This window comes from Artemia sp. Qi Xiang Cuo, chromosome 8 (genome assembly GCF_049724085.1).
Source record: "Artemia sp. Qi Xiang Cuo chromosome 8, ASM4972408v1, whole genome shotgun sequence".
NCBI classification, from domain to species: domain Eukaryota; kingdom Metazoa; phylum Arthropoda; class Branchiopoda; order Anostraca; family Artemiidae; genus Artemia; species Artemia sp. Qi Xiang Cuo.
In genome coordinates, this window is record NC_142801.1 from 51,818,148 (window position 1) to 51,842,310 (window position 24,163).

Sequence of the window (24,163 nt, forward strand, 5' to 3'; positions counted from 1 at the left end):
CTACCTTTGCGTAGGAGAATGACCTTCACCACCTTAAGCTGCTCCGGAAAACATCCCATTCCTAGAGAAAGGTTAATGATAAACACTAGACAGGGAAGAATATATGATCAAATCACTTAAAGAGCTAACAGGGACAAACCGTCAACACCACCAGAATTAGACTTTAGTGATTGCACCGGTTTATCTGCTTCTTCAAACATACGTGGCTGGAATTCCATATTTACTGTTTCACCACGGACATCACTGATAAAGTCAAATAATCTTCCAAGCGTAAAACTACCACAATTCACTATCAATAAATAAATAAAACTCAAAACGAATAGATATTATAATGAATGGCCGAGTCAAACTCAAAACGAGCAAAAATTAACATAAGTAGGGCTGATAACCGCCATGCCTTCTCAAGACCAGAACATAATTTGCGCTTTACTGAAAACAAAATACGTTTTAAATGTTTTTACTTTTTTTACTTTCATAAATAAGAAATTATCAAAACTTTAAGGAATAAATATCAGTATATGTCAATTAAACTGACAATCCATGGTCATTTCCTTTTTGTTTTTTTTTTGTTATTTTTTTCAGTAAAGCGCGAATTGTGTTCTGCTCTTGAGAATACATGGCGGTTATCAGCCCTACTCGTGTTAATTTTTGCTCGTTTTGAGATCCGCCCCTGAAAGGAAATGACAACAGACAATTACTTTTTACTTATTTGTCTTAATCATTTTATAAGATACCAATTTTAAAAGGCCTGAGGAACTTTTCCATGGAAAGCTAAAAAAGGGGCTTATCTAGCAGTTACCCTTGTCACTGACAATCTCTAAGCTTTTAGTCATGTCCTACTGTAAAGTTTTGTCAAATTCTTCCTTTTTTTTTAAATCCCACCTCCTCTCCTCTCGGTGACATAATAATCTTTTTCACTTAATTTTAAACTTTAATGCCACCTACACTAATTTAAAAACAACTTTTATTTTTGTAAATTTGGATTTGGGTAGCCAAACATAATTGACAAGACAAGGTATACTACAAAAAAAATTCAAAACCGCAAAAAAATATCCTTCCCGGTTTAGCAGGGTGCCCTTCTACCATTGGGCATCCCCTTCGCGGTGAAAATACCATAAAAATACACAAATAATTTTCATAAAACCTTGTTCCCAATCAACTATACATCATCCTCCATCCTCCAAGGGGCTTATCTAGCAGTCACCCTTGTCACTGACGATCTCTAAGCTTTTAGTCAAGTCCTACTGTAAAGTTTTGTCAAATTCTTTTTTACTCTTGTTTTATCCGGTTTTTTCGCTAGAAACCATTTTATATTTTGGCCTTAAACTTTCTACTGAAATTACTCAGCTAAAGAAAAACACCCTCATCATAATGAGTAAAAACCAGGAAGTACGTCCCTTAGCTGGAAAGGATACAGAATTTCGTGCAAGATCTACGAATGCATCATCATTTATTGAAATAATTCCTCAGCTTTTAGAAAGTATACAATTTCGGATAATTTTCGTAAGACAACAAAAAAGTGTAGTTTCCAAAGCTTTTTCAACAACATTATTGATTGAATATTTAAGATAAAAATTGATAACACTACCATTTTCCATTTTTGAACTCAATTACAAATTTTGAAGCATAGAAAAAGCATCTAGAATAGGATGTATTAAAAAATTACGATCTCCAAGTGGACTCAACCAAATTTTTTAAATTTATTTGGGTTTATTGCTTAGTAGTACAGATATTAGCCAAAACGTATAAACAATTTAATTTGCAAAATATTAATGGAGTTCTTTTTGCCTATGGAAGTTTTGAATGTTTTATTGGCAATAACAGACGCAATCCTAGGAAAAAAAAATGTTAAAAAGCGAGGTTATGTCTAATTTTGGGCATTATAGCTCAAATTTTTTTATTTTTTTTACACAAAGTACGACTGAACTCGTAGAGGTTAATCAAATCGGCCCTGCTGGCTAACCAATACTGAATTTAAGAAATCTTAATAATCTTATTACTAGTCCTCCGCCATCTAGGTGACCCAATATATTTCAACTTAGGATTTCTGACTTCGAGAATATCGCTTCTTCTTTCCGCTTTGCTATATTACAAAGGTTTTTTAAATCCCATTTTTTCGTAAACAGTTTGTTAATAATGCTTTTTATCGAATTAATAAGAATCAAGGGTGGCATTTCTTTTAAAAAATGAAGAAAAAACAACCATTTTAAGAAAACCATTTTCTGCACATAATTACAATATGTGTTTTTTGCCAATCATTTTAGATCATTAATAAGTGAAGTTCGACTTCTCTAAACGAAAATAAAGCCAAGTCTTATGATATAAAAAAATGTACTGGAATAGCCTGCTTTCTTTTAAAAAGCATCATGTTTAGTAAATATTGAGTTATATTCAAATATAGTTTTATAGTACAGGAAAATGAGCTCCAAAAAGAGGTCGACCCGAAACAAATTGCAACAGAAATGATTCTTACACCATCTTGTAGAGAAAAAAAAACTGAACAACATATCCATTTTCGCATATTCTGAGTCGACGCAAAATAACGGTTTTTTGGCTTTTAATGCTATTTTTTTCGTTATTCGAATAAATATCGCAATTTTCGTGGACATCGGTTTTTCTTGAACGGAAGTATGATTCTAACCCAAAATAACATGGCGAGACCGAAAACGAAGTCGGATTTAGCGTAAGAAGCACCATAAAAAAAGTAACTGTATTTTTTCGACTTTTTTCGCCTAAAAAATACAATTTTCGTTGTAGCCCGATTTTCTTGAATGAAAGTGTGGTTCTGACGTAGAATCACGAGCTGAGATGGAAAATAGAATCAAATAGGTTGTTCACTGAACCAGAAAAAAAAATCGTAATCATTAATGAATGATCTACATTTTTTTAGAAAATAATTAGGGAAAGTGAATTACAAACCGAACTGGTTTTCAGTGGTCAGTATCGTAAATCACACTTAAAACACTCTTCGTATACAATTTAGGGTCAACCCATAGTGTCTAATCTTCACAGTCTATTAAATAGAATCAATCTTATAAAAAATACAAAATAGAGAATCAGATTCCTACTAGTTTCACAACTTCTTAATTTGGAATGTATTAACGACTAGGGTTCTAGGTTCTCTTCATCATTGTTGCTGTCGATTTTGGGGGAGTTTGAACACATTGTTCCCTTGCAGGCTCTGCATGCTGAAGTACAAATTAAGCCGTTTTTAAAGCAGCTACACCTCGCTGAACTACACTGTACACGACAGGATCCCTTCACGATCTTGAGGAGCATACGCGGGGCTGGTGGGAGGTCAGTTGTTAATGGGTACAAGAAGTCATATTTATTCTTCCATCCCCATTCCTCGGCTTTCAGTTCCGGATCAGGCTCCCCGGTCCATACCTGAACTTGATAAAAAACTCTATAGCTATGAAACTTGGCTGCATCAGAAGTTGGTGGCAGATGTTCTGGGTGAACAAAAGAGTTTGCCGTTGTCACTTTCTTTTCAAAAACTTCTCTGCGGAGTTTGTTCAAGTTCCCTCCTTTAGACGAACCGTATATGATCAGCAGGGCGTCTTCACCAGCGGTCTTGATTTCCTCCTTCGAAGCGGACTTCTGCATGAACACTGCAGCTGATGTTCGGAAATCATTGTCTTCTATCAGCCTCTTCAGTGCAAGACCTTTTCCCACACCGTGGATTCGCGAAGTAGAGTCACAGCCTAACAGGGCGTGAGCAAAAAGGATCAGATGACAAGTATCTTGTCCCAGCTTCTCTTTCAGGGTGTGTATGTCCCATATTCGGGGAGCTTTATTCGACTTTGGCTCAAGTGCGAAGAATAGTTTCTTGCTTGACAAGTCACAGTGGTAGCATAAGAGAACCAATAGATTGGTATCGTCCCCAACTACGGCAGTGTCGTGATACCGTGAAGAGGCAACAGCAGCTTCCACAATCGGGACATCTGCGTCACCTGATGCCTGGGAGACAGAGACACCATTTGCACGGAGATGATCAGCCAAAGCGCAGATAAACCTGGCTTTGTTTTTCTTGCAAGATAAGAACTCTTCTTTCTTCAGCTTGAGCTGCATATCTGCTGTGAAGAAGATCTCACGGCCAACTGTACGACTCCTCAACGAGTGAGCCATATCTTTTATGGAAGCCCCACCATCGTAGCCGTCGAAAACGATAGTGGCAGAAGGGTACTTTCCTGTCACGTAAGTTGCATAATGGTCTAGAATCTCCAGGTATCTTTAATTTTTTGTCCATGGTATCCTGTGCAGCAGAGCTCCTCCGTCTAGGATATATCGAGTGCCTTCGGGGAGGGGAAATGAATGCTTCTCAAGGTTGCACGCCTGGGCTATGGCCTTCGCAAGTTCTGGTTTGTTCGCAGTCCGGAGCATGCAGGAGCTGTCAAAAAGTGACGCTGGGTAGGAACACAGTTCGTGTTGAAAGTACTCAGTTTCCGTAAGATTGATCCTTTTCGCGATCATGATAAACCTCTGAAAAAGAAGAGTCGGGTCTAGTCGTTTTCAGTCTCCCCGTGGGCTTTGCTTGGTGGTCAACTGGATTGCCAGTTCTTTTAGTCGAAACACAAAGTCAGAGACCCCCAGTCCAGACAAGGCGGCAATGACTTTTAGGCCAACATCTTTGGCAGAATCAATGTTGGCAGACCGATAGGCAGTTAGACCATTTGCTATGCTTCTTAACTGAACATCTCCCTCAAATGGTGAACCCCTTTCCAGAAACTCGATAATAGTCTGCGTATCTTTGCAGTATCTCAGTTGCATCGGCTCTGACATCTCCTTGTGCTGATCGCTTGTAACGTACAGAATTTGTGAGATACGTTCCATCAGAAGGTTTACTGTAGAGCAGACTGGTCGCGACAAAACCCATAAGGACCTCTGAGCCTCTGTCATGCCGCTGCCGTTGGTAAGGCCACCACAGGTTTTAAGAGAGCGCATAAGCTCCTGTTCAATGACAAGATCTGTGGAGAGTCCAGCCCAGAATCTATCAGAACGTCTTACTACATGCATGCCACTCTGGAAAGCCTGGTAGACCGTAGGATGGGTCTCTTGGAGCTTGTCCATTCGCTGGAGGTAAAGATGGCATGATTTCCTATAGTGGTTGTGTCCTGCAGCCGCCAGGTAAGGTAACATGTCTGAGGTAGACTTCAAATGGAGCTCCCATGACCCAGATCGTTCTCCTTTTACAAAGTTTCGTAGAATCGCAACCATGTCCAAATACTGGAACCAAAGCTTTGATGTTCGACACTGGAGCAGTTCTTTTCTCTTTCTGCTGATGAATTCCTGTATTTTTTCTAAGGAAGGATTGCCTTCTGCAACCTCAGTAACTACTTCCTTATTCATCAGTTTCTCGTATAGGTTTCTGAGTTCCACAATTTCTTCGGATTGTAGTCTTGGCTCATCATCACTAGCTTGGTTGTCGGCAAAAACCTCAGAAAGCAGAATGGCGTGTAGCGCAGCGTCAATAAGTAAATGTCCACGTACTGCTCTAGCGATCGCTTTTCCGCTGAGAAGGTGGGGAACAGTATTGGGCGCATACACGTGTTCAAGAACCTCTCTGAGTCCTGACCCATCCATGATGTAACCCACTGCTCTAAGAAAACTCATCATGATATGGAATCCGCCAAGTTTCAGGACGACTTTTGAAAGTGCACTTCCTGGTGAAGCCGCTTCGACCATTTTCATGGCTTTCCACCACAAGGGTTGGTCAAAGGTTACGACGGGAGTAAATCCATGTCGCATGGCCTGGTCTACAATAAAAAGCAAAGTGGAGTAAATACAGGTGTCGTCACTAGCTGGGAGATCGATCATTGGGAGGAAAACAATAGACGATTTCCCTGGGTGATTCCCCACCATAAGTGCTTGCTGCGTGGCATTCCAACCAGGTCTTGGAGTTTTCAGGTACCAGGAGGAATGCCAGAGGATTTCAAGGGTAGAGTTAACAACTGGTTGAAAATCTCTCAGACCTTCATATCTGATTCGCGAGAGTATGGAATCGTCTGATTTATGGTGCACAATGCGTATCTTTTGAGCATTTCTTATGTCATCGGCAGTGGGATTAATCCTAGGAATGCGTATTCTAGCAGAAGTTGACGCTGGTGTCACAGAGGCAATGATACCCATACCGTGGAAAGTATTGTTGCCATCGAGAGTGCAGATATCATGATCCACGTTGTCGGCAACGTGGTGAATAAACCCGCCAGGGAGAATTTCATCCAGATCCTCAACTGCGCTGATGGCTGAACATCTTTCGAATCGCCGAACTTCATAGTACGACGAACAGAATCCCATTGCGTTCAGAGTGTCGATGAGATATCGCGACGCAAAGTGATGATGCATCTGTACACCCAGACCTATTTGCAGAGGTGCAATTACAGCTTGTGGTCTAGCTGCTTGTATGATCGCATGACCAATACTAGCAATCTTGAGGTCTACGGTCTTCCCAACAAATATTTCCCGAAGAAAAAGTCTGAGGCTGTCAGGTACAAAGTTCACAGCTTCTGAAGTGGTTGACAGTTTTTCTAAAACGTCGTAGTCGTCTTTGTTTGTCTGTAGGCCTTTTATGTCGTTTTTCAACAGTTTCGCTGCAGCGCAAAGCAACTGTGCTTTTTCCTTCTCGGGATCTGCAGATCTTGCTTCCACATGATACTGATTTAAGATTGATGACGCAGTATCCGTGAAAGTCACTACATTCGACTTTCCGTCGACAGTCGAGATGAGAATTCTAGTACCGAAGTGCTCGAGAATCTTTTTCTTCATATAAACATTGCTGTAAGGTTCAACATCCACTTCAAGAGCGTCACGCATCTTTTGAACTACATCACTGACTGTTGTCTGTTCTTCGTCATTCCTTTCAAGAAACTGCATCGCTTTTATGAAAGCATCCGTTTTCACCTCGTCCTCTGGTCTGCCTGACCTTCTTCTCTTTTTCTCAGGCTCACAGTTCCTGTTCTCGTATTTGAATGGAATCCCTCGGCTTGTCCGAAAGTTATTGCTGCAAAACTGATGGTACACGGCATCAGCGGCATGAAGGTCTGGGACGGTGCATATCCTTCGGTAAACACTGACTGCCCAGTCATCATTTCTCAGTTCGCATGTTTCTTTAATTGTTTTGTCAAAGTCTATGGTCCGAACGCAGAAAACATCTGAGCCTTTCCGGTGTGAAGCTGAGAGGTCAACAGGGCAGCCACAAAACAAGCAACACTCGTTAAACCTGAACTGTGAAGTACTCGACCGTAACTCGCACTTGGCAGTGGAAATTTTAGCTAGCCACTCATCCTTTTGCCTTTGAGTGTCATTGTCAATGTTACGCCTGTGTGTATAATTTTTTCTGCATAACTCATGGACCTTCTGTCTGGCAGTGACCACAACGGTATCCCTTCGCATCTGACTAGATTGGTTAATTCCGGCAGCTCCTTTCTGTGTAATAATCGTGTAATGTGAGTCGTCTTCGACATTTCTTTTGCAGATTCTGCAGTGCTCCAACTGAGTAGACATCTCGCTATAAAAAAAAAAAGAGTTATTAAGCAAAACATATCTGATCGAAATTTTAAGAGATTTCTTTTGTTCAGCCTTGTTGAAAGGTCCAGTAATAATGTCTCTAGGGATGTCAACGTCCCCAAAGTCTTCAAGACAACGGCTATAGGCAAGGCAATTACTTCATTGTTGCACATGGATACGTTATTGAGAGGGCTATGTTTGTTTGAACTTTACTTTCCAAGAAGACGAGGGATATTCAAATGAGCCTTACAGAGAATGTTGAGGAAAGTGTTGAACTAAATGAAAACACGTTATGTTTACACAGATTGTCAAAAGGGTGAAACACAGGAATAAGTAAGTATATTAATTGGGAAAATTCAGGGAATGATAAGGGATATGATCAAAAGACAATATTTGCATGCTACCAATACTACTTGAGCTACTACTATCATACTTCTCCATTTACAATACTGAGGGGAAAGTTGAACTAAATCCAAAGACGCTGTGTGCATGCACAGCGTCAAACTAACCTAGCTCAAGAATTAATTGGGGTATTAAGTTGGAACTTTCAGAGAATGCTTAAAGGGGAAATATCGTCTCATCAAAAGGCAATATGCGCACACTACTGCTAACGCTACTGTTAGTGCAACATTTACTACTACTACTTCTATTGCAACTACTTTTAAAGTTAACCTGTCGTGATGATGAGGTAACCTGTTGGTACATGGTTTTTTTCTGGGGACGATTGTCTTCTCAATAGTTTTCGCTTTAAAACAAAAAAAAAAAAAAAAAAATTAAACTGACATTAAAAAAAAAAGAATTTTACGCAAAGGAGTAAAGTACAATAATTTATCATTTAAAATTTTAAATTATTAAGTTCCGAACCACCATTATAAAAACCGACTTCTTACCTGCGCTAATCATTCATCAGAACACTAGCAGATTCACCGGAAAGTATTACTCGACTGTTAAATGGCGGAATTTCGAATAAAATTTTTTCTCGGGGTAGATGGCGAATTTAAATAAAGATTATGACTGTCACTGACCGGAACTAGTTTCTACTCGACTTTCTGGCATTACTTGAGGCCTTCGTCTAATTGATTTCTCAGTCAAATCTTGGAAATAAACTTTGAAATCTTTATAATACTGAGTGATGAATGTGACGATTTTCATTTTTATTGCATTACGTAGCCTTCGAAGTGTCTTATACTAGTGCCTAGTTCAGGTATTTTTACGAACAACCGATCATTTGTTGAATAACAAGTGCCGATTGATTGTCTTTACAAAAATTACCGCAACGCATATTGATGATAGTGAAACTTTTTTGTTTTGCACCAGACACCCAATCGGACTTCATTTTCTGTCTCAGCTTGTCATTCTGCATCAGAATCATACTTCATTTCAAGAAAAACGGTCGGATACTAAAATTATATTTTTTTCCGGAAAACGTAAAAAAAATCGCATTAAAAGCCAAAAAACCGTTATTTTGCGTCGACTCAGAATATGCGAAAATGGATATGTTGTTCAGTTTTTTTTTCTCTACAAGATGGTGTAAGAATCATTTCTGTTGCAATTTGTTTCGGGTCAAACCTCCATTTGCCTGTACTATTATTCCCACCTGTAGGTGGGTGAGTACATTGCAATTTAAAATATGGTGCGTTTGTAATATCAGTTTTCGGTTTCAGTAGATTCGATTCGCCATTTATTGCGCCTTAAATTTGGCTGGTCGATCTTAGCTGTCTCTTAGAAAGACACCGCCGTTATTTTATTCAGATACATAATTTCAGAGACGCGATTTTTTTTCATTCATGGGGGGGGGGGGGGGTTGGTGGTAACTAAGAGTTTCTGATGAGGCATAACACCAAAGACTTGAGTAAAAACTAGTTTGTTCCCGATTTTTAATTAATTGATTCATTGAATCCCCTTTTAAAACATTAAATGATTTGCTGAGCCCTTTGGATTCTTTTTACTCCCCTTAAAGTTTGGAAAAAATTTTTGAGGTATTTTTTAAGATATTTTCATTAAAAATGCCTTGTCCTAGTAGTTTCAGTGAAAAAAAAAAAGAAAAACGGACAAATATATCCCCTCTGCTAGATTTTAAAAATACATTTTGCCCCCCCCCCCTGAGTCATCTTATTGGCACATTTGATTGTTACAAAGCTAAATTGATAGACACCAAGGCCATTCTAAGCTATCTCCATACTAATTTAACTACTAATTTAAGTAAAATACAGGGTGAGCAACATTTTGGTGTCTAAAAAATACACGATTTTTAGACTACTTCTTATCCGGCCTTAGCGGTTTTATATCCCTATTTGTCTTTTACTAGATTACAGCTACTGCTGCCGCCACTATTATTATTATTTTTCTTAAATTACTATTATTACTATGGGGGAGGGGGGCTCACAAGACTGAGCTGAGGATCAGCCACAAAGGTATATTGCCTCCACTCTTAAAAAGTGTCTCAATAACCATTAGGCTATTGGTGGCTCCTCGAGCGTGGTATTTTGAAATGTCTCTTTTTCCTTTTTCCTTTCCTGTCTCTTTTTTCCATTTCTAGAAGAATTTTCCTTGGTAGCTTCAAGTTCTCCATTATTGGTTTTCCCCCTCCCAAGAACTCTGCCCACCATTTCAGACCGGCTTAGGCAAGTAATGTTGGTTCCAGAAGAACTTTTTTCTCTCACCTCGGGTTTTTTTTTTTCAAGGGATTTTTTCTCGCATTACGGTTGGCATTTCATATATTCAGGCATCAAGACATGGCTAATTATAAAAAAAGCCCAGACAGATAGTCCGAGTGATTGAGAGGCAAATCTGGAATAAGCTCTTTTTAGGATTGTATAAAAATGATGTTATTTCATTTGTTGATAAATAAGTCTATCCATCATCCATCCATAGGTCATTCCTAAGGCATAACTAAGGTAAATAGTATTAGAATTAAGGGATTCTATCCCTTAATTTCGGAGTTTATTCCACAAAATGTTTTGCCGTATGGTCAGGCACTTGGGCAGGACGGCCAATGACTAGATGGTTACTAAGTATTGGCCCTTTTTTCTTTCTACTACCCTTAGGGGCAGCACGAAAGGGCTGCTACTAGTGCTGGCCACAAAGGGCTTGTGGGCAGCACTGGGCAGGGCAGCCAATGACTAGATGGTTACAAAGTACTGGCCCTTTTTTGTTTCTACTACCCTTAGGGGCATCACGAAAGGGCTGTCACCATTGCTCCATGTGATCTCTAAAATGTTTTTACTTTCTGTCCGTGAAGAAACTCACTTAGGCCTATATCAGCTTTCATAACGAAATTTTACTAATGGACCAAAGAAATTTTGCTAACGAAATTTACTAATGAACCAAAGCAAAAAGACCAACAATATTGTAAATTTTATCTCCTCATACTTACATTAGCAAGTTCAATTTCAAAATTGATTACTTTTTTCATATCTTCGATGGCGAAGTTTTTGTCGGCTCCCAGTAAAAGAGCAATTTCTGCCATATATTTATGATATGCTCTCAGCTCTTTGATGCTACTTGGGCTCAAGAAATATTCTCGATCTGGCAGCCCCAAATATGGCTGATCTAACTGTAAAATAAAGAGATAAAGGAGTTTTATTAAGCAAAAACACCCACAAACAAGAAAATTAAATTGAAAAAATCTACAAAATGTAATGTTTATTATCCATATGAAGGTTTTCATCAAAGGGAAAAAGAGAGGTTACTGCCCAATACGTCTGAGTTAGAAACTGTATCTACTGGCTTATTATTGCCAAGTATCTCGTAAGCAAATCACATTTTTTTTTTTCTGGAAAGAAAAATTGCCCAACTTTTTAAAACCAGCTTAACTGGAAGAGGAGAATATAATTTCTCAAAAGACAAATAACTTCATCTTTTTAAAATCTGATCAGTTCTTCTTTGAATTAGATTAAAAAAACAAGTTTTTTCAACTGAAATTAAGGAGCAACATTAAAACTTAAAAGGAACAGAAATTATTATGTATATGAGGGGGTTCGCCCCCTAGTCAATACCTCACTCTTTACGCTAAAGTTCGAATTTTTTTTCGAATCACAAATCCCTGAATCACAAAGGCCGTTTAATTAAGATGAGATATGAGATATAGATGAGATATACATTTATTAAAAAAAGAAAACAAACACTATTCGCCTTTCGCCTGCCAAGAAAGACAATAAGCTTGAAAGGGCAAGCGAGGTTATCACTCTCAGCTAATTAAAATAACATTCATACCTTGCTACTCAACACACAAGAAAATTATCTGATGAAGGAATAAAGGAAAAAAGAGAGAAATAGGAAAAGACAAGAATTAGATAGAAAAAAAAAGAAAAAAGAAAAAAAAAGCAAACTAAACTGGGGAAATACCTTAAATAGAATGACAACCTGGAGTGGGCATAACACCAAATTCACTCACGAGATAAAAGAAACTTCTTTGCCCGCGACTTGAAAGCCGGAAGACTAGGCGCATTTTTCACACACTCGGGCAATATATTCCAAACATGGGGACCATAATGGTGAATCACAAAAGATGCCCGAGTGGTGCTCCTAAACTCATGAGTTAAGTCATCAGTTTTTCTTGTATTATGATCATGACGGTCTCTATTAAAAGTAAAAATATTTTCAAAAGCAGGGGTGAGCAGCTGATTCAAATATTTATACGAGAAAATTGCGACTTGGTAATCTTGAATTTGGGATACATCCATTAACTTGTTCTTTTTAAAATGCTCATGAGCAGGAACCTCATCAGAATCATCAAATTCAGATAATAATTTTACAGCTCTATTCTGAAGTTTTGTACTCTTTTGAAACATGTAACAAAATTACTTGCCCATATAGAGCATCCGTAGCTAATATATGGGTAAAATATAGAAAAATAAATCATTTTCAGGATCTTTTTTGGGACTAGATTTTTAATTCTTCGCATCACCCCAAGGCCTCTGCTTAATTTTGCAGCTATTGCACTTGAATAGTTTTTCCACGACAGGTTTTCATCAATTAAAAACCCCAAATACTTAGTTGTTGCTACTATCTTTATCACATTTCCGTGAACCGTGATATGGTCATTTCCAGCACTTGACGAAAGTCTAGAAAATATCATGAAAAAGGTTTTAGAAAATTTTAGGGTTAAGATGTTTTGTTGATAAGAAGTTATAAATTTAGAAACTGCATTATGAATTTTACTATACAGAATATCAAGTAAAGGTGCTGCCAGAAGGAGGAAATTTTAATCTGTAAACAGGATAACACCAGCATCTGACCGGTAGTGTTTCACTCGATCAATGAAAAGTAGAGGTCCCAAGATTGACCCTTGTGGGACCCCACACTCTACTTTCTTTTTTGAAGATAAAAATGACCCATTCTGAACTATCTGATACCGATTGTGTAGATATGATGAAAACCACACCAGACTTGAACCCTTCACCCCAATCGAGTCTAGAGCTTGAATAAGCTCTGAGTGGTCCACCGTATCGAACGCTTTTTTCATATCCAAAAACACAGCTGCAGGTATGAGACCAGCTTCAAATGCATCACTAATCCAATCAACCAATTTCAGAACTGCTGTATCCGTAGATAGCCCTTTTCTGAACCCAAATTGATTTTCCATTAGAATTTTATTCTTTTCAATATAATAACTTAACTGGGCATGTACCACTTTCTCATATAACTTAGAGATAAATGGGAGAATAGATATAGGTCTTCGATTCGATGGATCATCTTTTTCCCTCCTTTATGAAGAGGAATCACTCTTGCAATCTTTAGTGCTTCCGGGAAGACTCCAAGATCTAAAGAAAGGTTGATGAGGTGCGTCAACACAGGTAAGACACTCGTTTTTGCGGCCTTTATGAGTTTCAGGGGAAACTCGTCCATCCCGCTAGAGCTTGACTTCATCGTACCCAAGAATCGTGCCACCTCCCGTTCCGAATACCTTGCAAACTCAAAGGAATTCTGACTTACAGGTTGTATTTTAACGACAGATCCAAAACTCGCAGATGTGTGTAGTTTAGCCCGCGCTTGATCGCAAAGTCTTTTTCCTTCATTTGCAAAATAACCACACAGAAATTCAGACATGTCTTGAGAATCAGTAAGACGACCTCCTGTTGTCTCCATCACTCTCACCTCCTCCTTACTCTGAAATTTACCCAAAAGTTTATTTATTGTTTTCCATGTATTTTTCATATCCCCTTGATTTTCATGAAATTCATTTTGGAAATAAAGTTTCTGAGCATTCCGTTATACTGAATTTAAAATATTGCGAAATCTCTTGAAATTTATAAAACTATCATCTGAATGATCCTTTAAATAATTCACGTAAAGTTTGTTTTTCTGCTTTATTGAAACTAGAATAGCTTTTGATATCCATGGTTTCTTAGGAAAATTTCTACTAGGGTTTATTCTTCGCAAGGGACATGTTTCATTCATTGCATTCGTCACTATCTCATTGAATAGGTCATACGCAGTATCTGCACAGTTTTCCTTTATTACAGGCGAGAAATTTCTTTCACCCATCATATTTGTATAACTCTTTAGGTTTTTATTGTTCATTTCACGGTAAAACGAAGTCCTTTCATTTCGTTTATTTTCCTTTGACTGATTTACCTTTATTTTACTTATTAAAAGAAGGTGATCCGAGCCGTCGGACACGATCACATCTGCTTGGGATCTTTCAAGCAATCCACCATTAACGAAAAAATTATCAATGAAAGATACCGAGAGATGCGAAATCCGAGTTGGAATAGTCACAAGAGGAAAACTATCATGTGACACCATCATATTAACAAAATTTGAGCTATTCGCTCTTTTTAGTAAATCTATATTAAAATTTCCCATCATAAAAATGTTTTTATTTTCATTATTAATTTTATCTAACAATGGTTCAAATTCATCAAGAAAAAAACTAATATCACATGACAGATTTTTGTAAATTAATCCCAAAATCAAGTTCCTTTCCCCTTCATTTTTTATTTCAATGAAAAGTGTTTCGATCCTACCTTCAAGCCACAGGGAAAGGTCATCCCTCACCCAATATTGGGTACCTTCACTAATCAAAAGGTCTAGACCGCCCCGCTCAATGGTTGTTCGTTCTCTTCGCTCGCAAATATATCCTGGGAAAGAAAAATCCCATGGCAGTGACTTGCTAGAAACAAATGCCTCACAAAGGCCTACAATACACGCTTTCTTATCTAGCGAACTTAAAATCTCACATAAAGAAGAATATGCCGTTCTTAGACCTTGACAATTCCAGAAAACGATCACTCTTTCTGCACTCGCAGGATTTGAATACTCATAAAGATTATTCGGATTCACATAATTACTTGAGCGACAATTCAACGAAAAATTATCTATGCATTCATCATCTCCCGCAAGTGTGTCACGAGCTTGGCTTCCAAGAATAAACCGGTTTTTTTCAAATTCATTCAAAGGGTCATAATATATATTCGCACTCATTTAAGAGGGTGATTACATTTACGAAAAAAAAACATACTGATAGGCAGAAAGAAGAAGGGTAAAAAAGAAAAAAAAAACGAAAGGAACGGAAAATTTTGCTATAAACTAAAAAAGGGAAAACAAGCATACAAGCAATTAAAAAACAAAATTTACACAAAACAAAATTATATGGTCAGATTCGGCAGACGAACCACTTCAGCCATAGCTCGAATTTTACGGATCTCTCCCATTGAGTTTTTTCCAAAAATTGTCCCGTTATTCGACCAAACATTTCTGTTTCCAAGCTTACTCTTAGCCAAGTCAAGAATCTGTTTCTTTTTTGATGTTAGGTACTCGGTGACAAAAATTCCCGACCGAGCAAGCTTTGACTTACATGCAAACACTTTTCTTGCAATTTCAGCAGATTTGAACGCAGCCAGCACAGGCAAAGGACGCTTTTTTGGATTTACAATGGTGTCCGAATCAGTATAATTTGCTCGAAATTTAAATACAGAAACTATTGCGGTCGAAGAAAAATCAGAAATTTGCATTTTATCTGTAATCCCATTCAATACACACTCAGAGATGGGAAGACCCCCACTGTGGTCAACACCATGTAATACGAGCTGATTCAGTCGTTTTTCCTGCTCTGTATCATCAAGACGTTCTTCAAGCTGTTCAACCCTATTTTCCAGGGCTAGGTTTGCGTTTTGAAGAGCCCGTAGTTTGTTTTCAATCTCATCAAACTTAGCCGAATACTGAACGAGTATAGAGTCGTGAAAAAGATAAACGAAAGAGTTAACCAAATACGCACTAATTGACAATCCAACTTTTTTTCAAACTTATTTTTAAATATAATTACGGATACTGGATTTAAGTGTGTCCAAGTCCGATAAAAACAGAGTTTACTGAATTCACCGATGTATTTGGTAAACTCGAACCAGTAATCTCAAGATGTTTATGAGGAAAATCAGCTAATTCCGCAAAAGCGTTCGCAACGCCTAATTAATTTTTCTTCTTAGCCTCCTTTGAAATGCTAACAAAGTTCGAAAGCTGTGAGGCTGTTGTTGTCAAGATTTCATGGCTTCCGTAACAAAATACAACGTAAGATATTTTATTGTTCTTGGCCTTAATTATGTCCAACACTCGGCAGGGCCATGGTGGATAACTTCTGTATTTTGCTAGAACAACAGCATCCTTTTCGAACTGAACCATTGAAATGTATTATCAAATAGACAAAAAACTACACTTAACTTTGAATAGGTAGGTCAACGTGAGCTTATGAATCACCTCATGATCGGTTCATCAGTCCAAATATCCAAAAAATTGTATCCAATTTCATTCAATATCAAGTTCATTATTCATTAATTATGTCCAACAAATCATATCCAATTTCATTCAATAGGTCACTGTGCTTTTGTAGGTAACAGGTTTTAGATAATGTAATACAAATCATACACAGGTCCTTTCCCTTTCGCTTTGAACGATGAATGATAACTGATAATGATAAATGATAATTAGAATAGATAACTCTTTTGAAAGTACAAAAAAAAAGTTTAGACAAGAGGGTGAACCTCCTCATATACGTAATAATTTCAGTTCATTTTAAGTTTTAATATTGCTCCTTACTTTCAGTTGAAAAAGCTTGTTTTTTATATAATTTCTTATCGTTTTGTAAATAATGCTGGAAAATCTGGCGTCCCCTTCATAGAAATTTCCCTTTCCCCAAGGAAAGATTCTCCCACCTGAAATCCTCCTCCGCCCCCCCCCCCCCCCCATACAAAATCCCTCCTGAAAACGTCTGTATACTTCCCAACAACCAAGACTATATGTAAACAATGGGCTAAGTTCATAACTTGCAGCCCTTCCCCCGGGGACTGTGGGGGATTAAGTCATCCTTAAAGACATAGTTATTAGACTTTTCGACTATGCTGAACAAAATGGCTATCTCAAAGTTTTGATTGAATGACTCTGGGAAAAAAATGAGCATGGAAGGGGCCTAGTTGCGCTCCAATTTTTTCGGTCTCTTAAAAAGGACATTAGAACTTTTAATTTCCTTTCGAATGGGTGCTCTCGCGATATTCTAGGACTGCTGGGTCGACACGATCATTCCTGGGGAAAAATGAACACGCATCCGTGATCTTTCTTCTGGCAAACAATACAAAATTCCACATTTTACAAATAGGATATCGAAACTTCTACAGTAGGAATATCTGATACGCTGAATCTGATAGTGGGATTTTCATTAAGATCCTATGGCTTTTAGGGGTTATTTTCTCTTTTTTTTAAATAATGCAAATTTTCTCAGGCTCGTAACTTTTGATGGGTAACACTAAACTTGGTGAAACTTACATATTTGAAATCAGCATAAAATTCCAATTCTTTTGATGTATCTACTGGTATCAAAATTGAGTTTTTTTTAGTTTCGGTTACTATTGAGCCGGGTCACTCCTTACTAACAGTTCGTTACCACGAACTGTTTGATCTGTTTCTCTTTGTTTGAACTTAATTACAGAAGTTAAATACTCTTTCTGTAACTAAACAATCGTAGCTGAAAGCGAGACGAAGTTTCGCTTTCAGTGAAAATATCAGGTTTTTTCCGTCTTGATTTGTTGTATTTCCTCCAATTAAACTACAAAAATTCGTTATCAAAAAAATTAAATTGGGTCACGGGCCATAGCAGCACGTCAACAGGGGAAAGGGGGAAGAGGTTTTCCGGTCAAAGTGCCATACCATGAACTGTAAGTAAAGAGCGATACATATCAACAGTAATCGAAACACTAAAACGAAAGTTTATGGTAATATCAGAGAGTTGCCTGTAAGAAAGAGCCCAACCCTTCAATGGATTATTTACTTATTAAATTTTTTACCCCAAACCACTTCATGCGGAAAGTGTGGAGGAAAACTTTGGAGGGGAATTTAAGATTGAAAAATGGAAGTTCTAATGTTCTCTCTCCTTTTAAGATTCAATAGTGATTGGAGGGCAACCATCCCCCCTCCCTCACCTTTGTTCCTAAACAGCTATTTGACCCCCCCTCCCTGACCTCCAAAAACATTCAATAAAAATTTTGGGACATTTAATCTGTTCAAAATAGACAAAAGATATAATAAATAGGCCATGCATCCGTGGAAGATATGAACTCCACGGGTCCCGGCCTCCTGGGACACAGGCCGTAAATAATGCAATTTTGCAGTTGGTTAAACATATGGCTTATAAAGTAAAGGGGGGGGATCTTACGCACAATATCGAAAGAACGGCTAAAAATATTAAGTTAAAACTTTTAGAGAATGTTGGGGAAATGTTGAAACTAATAAAAAGAAACTATGTGCGTCCAGGTTGTCAAAAGGTTGTACCTGCAATAAATCAGGAACGGCTAAGGGTATAAACTTGCAACTTTCAGAGAAAATCAAGCGGAAAGTCGAATTAAATCAAAACAAATTTTGAGCATCCACGTTGTCAAAAAAAATTTTCTATAAAATTTCAGGAATGGCTGTAAGGTATTAAGAGGAAATTTTTAGGGAATGTTGAGATAGTAACAAAAGGTTGAGATGGTTAAAAAAGTATTTTAAAAGGAACCGTATCTATATCTTGCAATAAAATAAATTGGTGCTGGTATTGTTTTCTTATCGAAGAGAGGTTATTAATGAAGGCTGAAGTTGAAAATAGCTTTCCTATTTGATGACAGGGGATCTTATTAAAGAATAAAATGGAGACTTCATTATAAGATATAAATTTCGAATTGCCTAAGTAAATCCAAAATCAGTTGTGTAGCCTAGTTTTCGAAATATCTAAGAAGTATCGAGAATCGCTTGTGGGATAAAATCGAAACATTCAGGCAATGTTTGGTGGGACGAGTAGATCTCAAATTTTGACTTGGGAAGGGGATATGGAGATCGAACGGTACGATCTGTGCCTAGTTAATCAAAATAGCACAACCACAATGTCTTGGAAACACCTTGAGGGATCAAATTGAAGCCCTCAGGCACTGTTGGGGAAGGGGAATAGAAAGAAGAGGAAGTTTGTTAGTGATGATTTATGTTTGTTTTAATTAATTTCACAGGCTGTGAAATAACTTGAAAAACCAGTTCCCATTGACAAGAATTGTTATGTTAATTGGAAATCTTACTTTATAAGACTTGCTATGTTAAGTAGAAATTTTGTGTGAATAATTACAGGCACTGGAATAGTGACTCGGATGCATTTGTGAGGCTCGGCCCTCAAAGAAAGATAAGTAATCTTTCTAATTATTATAACTATATTTCCGGATTAATTATGACTTCTGTTAATTTTTCTGAAGCTCTACAAGAAATTAATCGAAAATTGAACGGAATAGAAATAGTTTCATCGCAGGTTCAAGAACTGAGAAACGACCTATCTGCTATTTTGTCACGAATTGATTCGACAGTAGACAAGTTCTCGGAGGATACGTCACAATTGAAGAAAGATTACCTAAGTTTGCAAGCTGAAATGTCGGCTACTAATGTAAGATTGCAAAGACTAGAAAATGAGTCAAAAAAGTGTAATTTGGTACTCTATAATTTCGATCCTATAAACAGAGGTTCTTCGTTAAGAGAAAATGTGATGAAAGCACTCAACTTACATGTGCCAAATTTAGGGCTGAAAATGATGGACATTAGAGAAATTTTTCGGCTAAACGCTAAATAAGGCACGCGACCGGTGTTGGTTAAGTTTACAAGCGGCTACATTCGTGATACTATATTGCGTTCAAGTGCGCACCTGAAAAGGGCGGGTCTTGGTGTTAGTCCCGATTATAAAAAGCGTGAATTGTCTATTCGTAACCACCTAAAGCCTTTTCTTGAACGGGCTAGAGGAGAAAATAGAGAAGCAAGACTAAGAGGGACAAAGTTATATATTGGTCAACAGTGTTTTACGTATAGCTTTGATAAGCAGTCTGTAGATGAGGTTACGATTTCCCCTAATATAGAGTCATCAGCGAGTACCATGACCCATTTTAAGGAAAACTTTGGGCAAAAGTTTCTCCGTGAACCTGGGTCTTTATCAGTGCCACAAAAAAGTTTAGTAAAAAGTTTTGTTTGTGAAAATAATCGGTTTAACCTGGAAGAACCTTGCAATTCAAGATCGCGTTCTGGATCTTCATCCTCAATTCAATCTTTCTTTAGTGTAGTGGAGGAGCTTAGTAGTGATAACGAAATAAATGGGGCGAACAGTGAAACTCCCGTTATTAAAAAAGGCTCCACATCAACTTTTGTCGGGCCTGTGGGGGCTCCCAAACGTAACAGCCAACAAATTATTAGCCCAGATGACCACCTAAGACAGAAGAGCAAGTCGGTTAGAGCTGACGACCATAAAATGGAGCCTAGGAGGCTATTTAACTCGTCACAACCCATTGGCTCAAATAGTGGATAGGATAAGCAGGGCCATGGCGCAATTTACGAGTGTCATTTAGCGCATTGGAATGTTCAGGGCTTTTCGTATCTTAAATTAGAGTGTCTTCTTAAATGTTGTGATTTTTCAGTTGTATCATTAGTAGAAACGTGGCTGGAAAAAGAGGAGAGAATAGAAGGTTTTTCTTATTTTGGATCACAAAGAAAGCGATTGCAGAATGGTAGAACTTATGGAGGAGTGGCATTATGGATAACGAATAGATAGCGAAATTTATCTCGGTTGAAAAGTGTTTCATGTAATCTAGTATGGGTGCGAGTACCTTTAGGTAGTAACTCGTTTATCTTTTGTTCAGTGTATTTACCGCCGGAAACTAGCACTTTTAGTGATGAGGATACCTGGGAGATATTAGAAAATGATATGGATCGTTTTTCAGAACAGTTTCCGTACGATTATTTTATTTTTCTAGGGAATTTTAACGGATATACAGGGGAGGACGAAGGAGCCCGTGAGGATGAGGTGGGTCTCGAACTAGGAAAAACTAAGGGAGTTTATATGATTGAGCCGTCGGTTAGGAGGAGGACGAGTAAGGACGGTCATCGGAGAAAGAATAATTGGGGGAAAAAACTATTGGATTTTTGTGGTAAGCAGAATTTGGTTATTTTGAATGGGAGGACAGGAAGGATAAAGGAGGGGGGGGATTTTACATGTTTTTCGGGTAGATCTCCAAGTGTTATAGATTATGGGGTTGTTAGTCTGGGGCTTCTTTCTTGTTGTGTGGATTTTGAGGTGATGGCGCTGGCTGGGTCGGATCACGTGCCTATTAGGGTTGAATTAGGAGGGGGAGGATGGGCTGAGAGCCGGAAAAAGAAGTTTGGGGCTAAGGAAAAGATGGGTAATGAGCTTGATTGGAGGGAAGGTTTAAGGTTTGACAATGATAGTGAGGAGAAGTTGAAAAAGGTACTAGTTGAAGATAGAGGGCTGGATTCATTTATTCAGAAGAGTGAAGATATGGCAAGGGAAGGGGATATAGCAATTTCTGTTGATTTTTTGTCGGGGGTTTTGTATAAGATTGGAACTAAGGTGGCATGCAGGAGAAAAAATGGTAGAAGTACTGGTTTGATGAGTTTTTTTGATAAGGATTATGAGGAAAAGAAGAAGGAGGTTTTAGTAGCTTTTAGATTGCTTAGGGCTAGTAGTACAGTTGATCTGGGAAAAAATTTGCAGGTTTTTAGGGACAAGCGAAGGGGATATAAAAGGCTACTTAACTTGAAGAAGAGACGTTTTGAAGAGGAAGAGAGCCAAAACATACGGGAGAAATTTAGCGTGAATGATAAAACGGAGTTCTGGAAGTTAATTAGGAAATCAACAGAAAATAGAAAGTTGACTGATTCAGTCCCTCACGCCGATACCTGGCCAGAATACTTAGAACAAAAATATAAAGAGATATACACCGAAGAGGACGAAGAGAGAGCTGATGAGGAGATAAATAGTTTAGAAGAAACAGCCGATTTTGAGTTGGATTAAGAGGACGCTAAACTACTGGAACCGGTTGGACAGGAGGAAATATGGCACGCCTTGAAAAGCATGAGAGGGAATTCAGCACCGGGCATCGATGGAGTACCAACTAAGCTGCTGAAATGGTCAAGAGCATGGATACTGCGAGTGCTTGCATTGATATTCTCGGTAATTGTAGGTACACCTCTATGGCCACAATAATGGAAGATATCGATTAAGATCCCATTATATAAGCAAGGAGAAAGAAACCTGCACAAGAACTACATGGGGATAAGTCTAAGAAGTTCTATCAGTAACTTATTTTTTAGAGTCCTTTTTAATAGGATGGATAAATGGTTGCAGTATAAAGGTATATTAATTGAATGTCAGACAGGGTTTAGGGAAAACTATAGTACAATTGATCAAATATTTTGTTTACAGGCTTTAGCTAGTAAATATACGAGGCATAGGAAAAATAGGCTATATACGGCGTTTTTGGACATAGGGGTTTCATTTGACGAAGTTTCAAGGAGTTTGTTGAAAGTGGTGTTGGTGAAATTAGGATTGCCAATTAGGTTAGTAGAAAATATAATGAAAATGTATGAGGTGGTTAAAGTAGTAGTGAAGGTAGGTATTTCTTATTCTAGGCCAGTTTTAAGTAATGTAGGCCTCAAACAGGGATGCACTCTATCACCACGTTTGTTTTCTCTTTTTATTAATGATATTGAGCAGTATTTTAGAAATAGAAATGCCCCTATGTTAAATTTAATGTCGCTGGAGCTGTTTTGTTTATTATTTGCAGATGACATAGTATTGCTTGCGAAATCGGCTCCGGATTTGCAAAAGATGTTAGAGATTTTGGATAGTTATCTGGAGAGTAAAAAATTAGTTTTAAATATTGAAAAATCAGTTATATTAGTTTTTGGAAATGATGAAAGGGTAAAGAATAAGTTTTATTTTAAAGGGAAAGAGATGAATGAAGTTAAGGATTATATTTATTTGGGATGTTAGTTCACAAGTTCAGGCAAATGGAGTGATCAGGTGCAAATAACGAGTTGGAAGGGTCAGAAGGCTTCATGGGGGTTATTGAAGAGTCCCCTTAGGCATCTAGGACTGGCAGATATTAAGCTACAGAAGAGAATTTTTGAGACGAAGGTAAGCCCAGCATTGAGTTATGGTGGGGAAGTTTGGGGTTCCGAAAAAGGGGAAAAAATAGAGAGAATTTATTTAGGACATTTCAGGAGACTTTTAGGGCTAAGCGGGAAATTTAATAATCTGGTGTTAAAGGGTGATCTAGGATTGTTTTAATTGAGGTTAAAAAGATTGGTTAGTATGATAGGATACTGGGAAAAGGTGATTGGTTTACAGAATAATAGGTTAGTAAAAGCAGCTTATCTGGAGGTGTTGCAGGATAGAAGGAAATGTTCATGGGCTTCCCAGGTGAAATCAATCTTAAATAGTTGTGGGTTATCAGGTGTTTGGAATGAAGGGAAGGGGAGAGGGCTGGAAGTAGGAAATGTAGCAAAACTAGTAAAGGGAGTGCTTGAAGATCAGGAGATTCAGAAATGGCAGTGTGAAGTCGCAGCCTCGGTGTCCCTCGGCATTTACTGGCAATGGAAGGAGGTCTGGGGATATGATAATTATTTTAAAGCGGGTTTCAATAGTGAAGAAATTAAGTGGTATATATCAGGGAGGGGTAATTTTCTAGCACTTGGAGAATGGAGGAAATATTTAGGGAGGGTAAGGGTAAAGGAGGGTCCTTACTCATGCCCTATGTGCGGAGAAAATGGTGAGGATCTGCTTCACTTCATGGCCCTTTGTCCCGAATTACAGGATTTAAGGAAAGAATTATTTTTTGTTAATGTGGGGACAAGTGAGTGGTTGGTTTCAGTAATGGGATCAAAAAATTATGGGACAATAAGAATGATAGCAAAGTATATAAAATTGGGTATGTCACATAGAGATAGATTTTTGTAAAAGGGGTGGGGTGAGTGTGGAAAGTATTGTTGTAGGCTATGTGTGTAAGTTGTTTTCTTGTTTGTTATTTTTGTAGTCATGGCCCTTGATAGATGTAACATACATCTATCTATTTATGTTAGTTTAATGGTATCGTGTGCTTTATTATGTTTTTGTAATGTTTTGTAATTTTGCGTTGTTATTGTTATGTAGGCTACCATACTTTGCTATGAGTGTTATAATCATGTTATTATTTTGTGTGATTTTCCTTTTTTTTGCCATGGCCCAAAGTGGCTTTTATTGCGATAAATATCTATCTATCTATCTATCTATAGTATTTATTGGTTAACAAAACGATTATTTATGAATATTTTGTCGGTTTTTCTTTTTAAGAATCAAAATTTTGGCCTGCTATTTATACTTTGAAAAATT

General features: G+C 37.8%; 1 protein-coding gene across 1 annotated transcript in view; it reads right to left on the reverse strand.

Moving 5' to 3' along the window:
* Positions 1–24,163, reverse strand: part of LOC148949541 (neprilysin-1-like) — a 205,334-nt gene that overhangs the window by 95,953 nt on the left and 85,218 nt on the right. Inside the window, exon 7 of the mRNA XM_089093571.1 lies at positions 10,883–11,062. Within this exon, the coding sequence (XP_088949697.1) occupies positions 10,883–11,062 (180 nt within the window). The remainder of the gene's footprint in view (positions 1–10,882; positions 11,063–24,163) is intronic.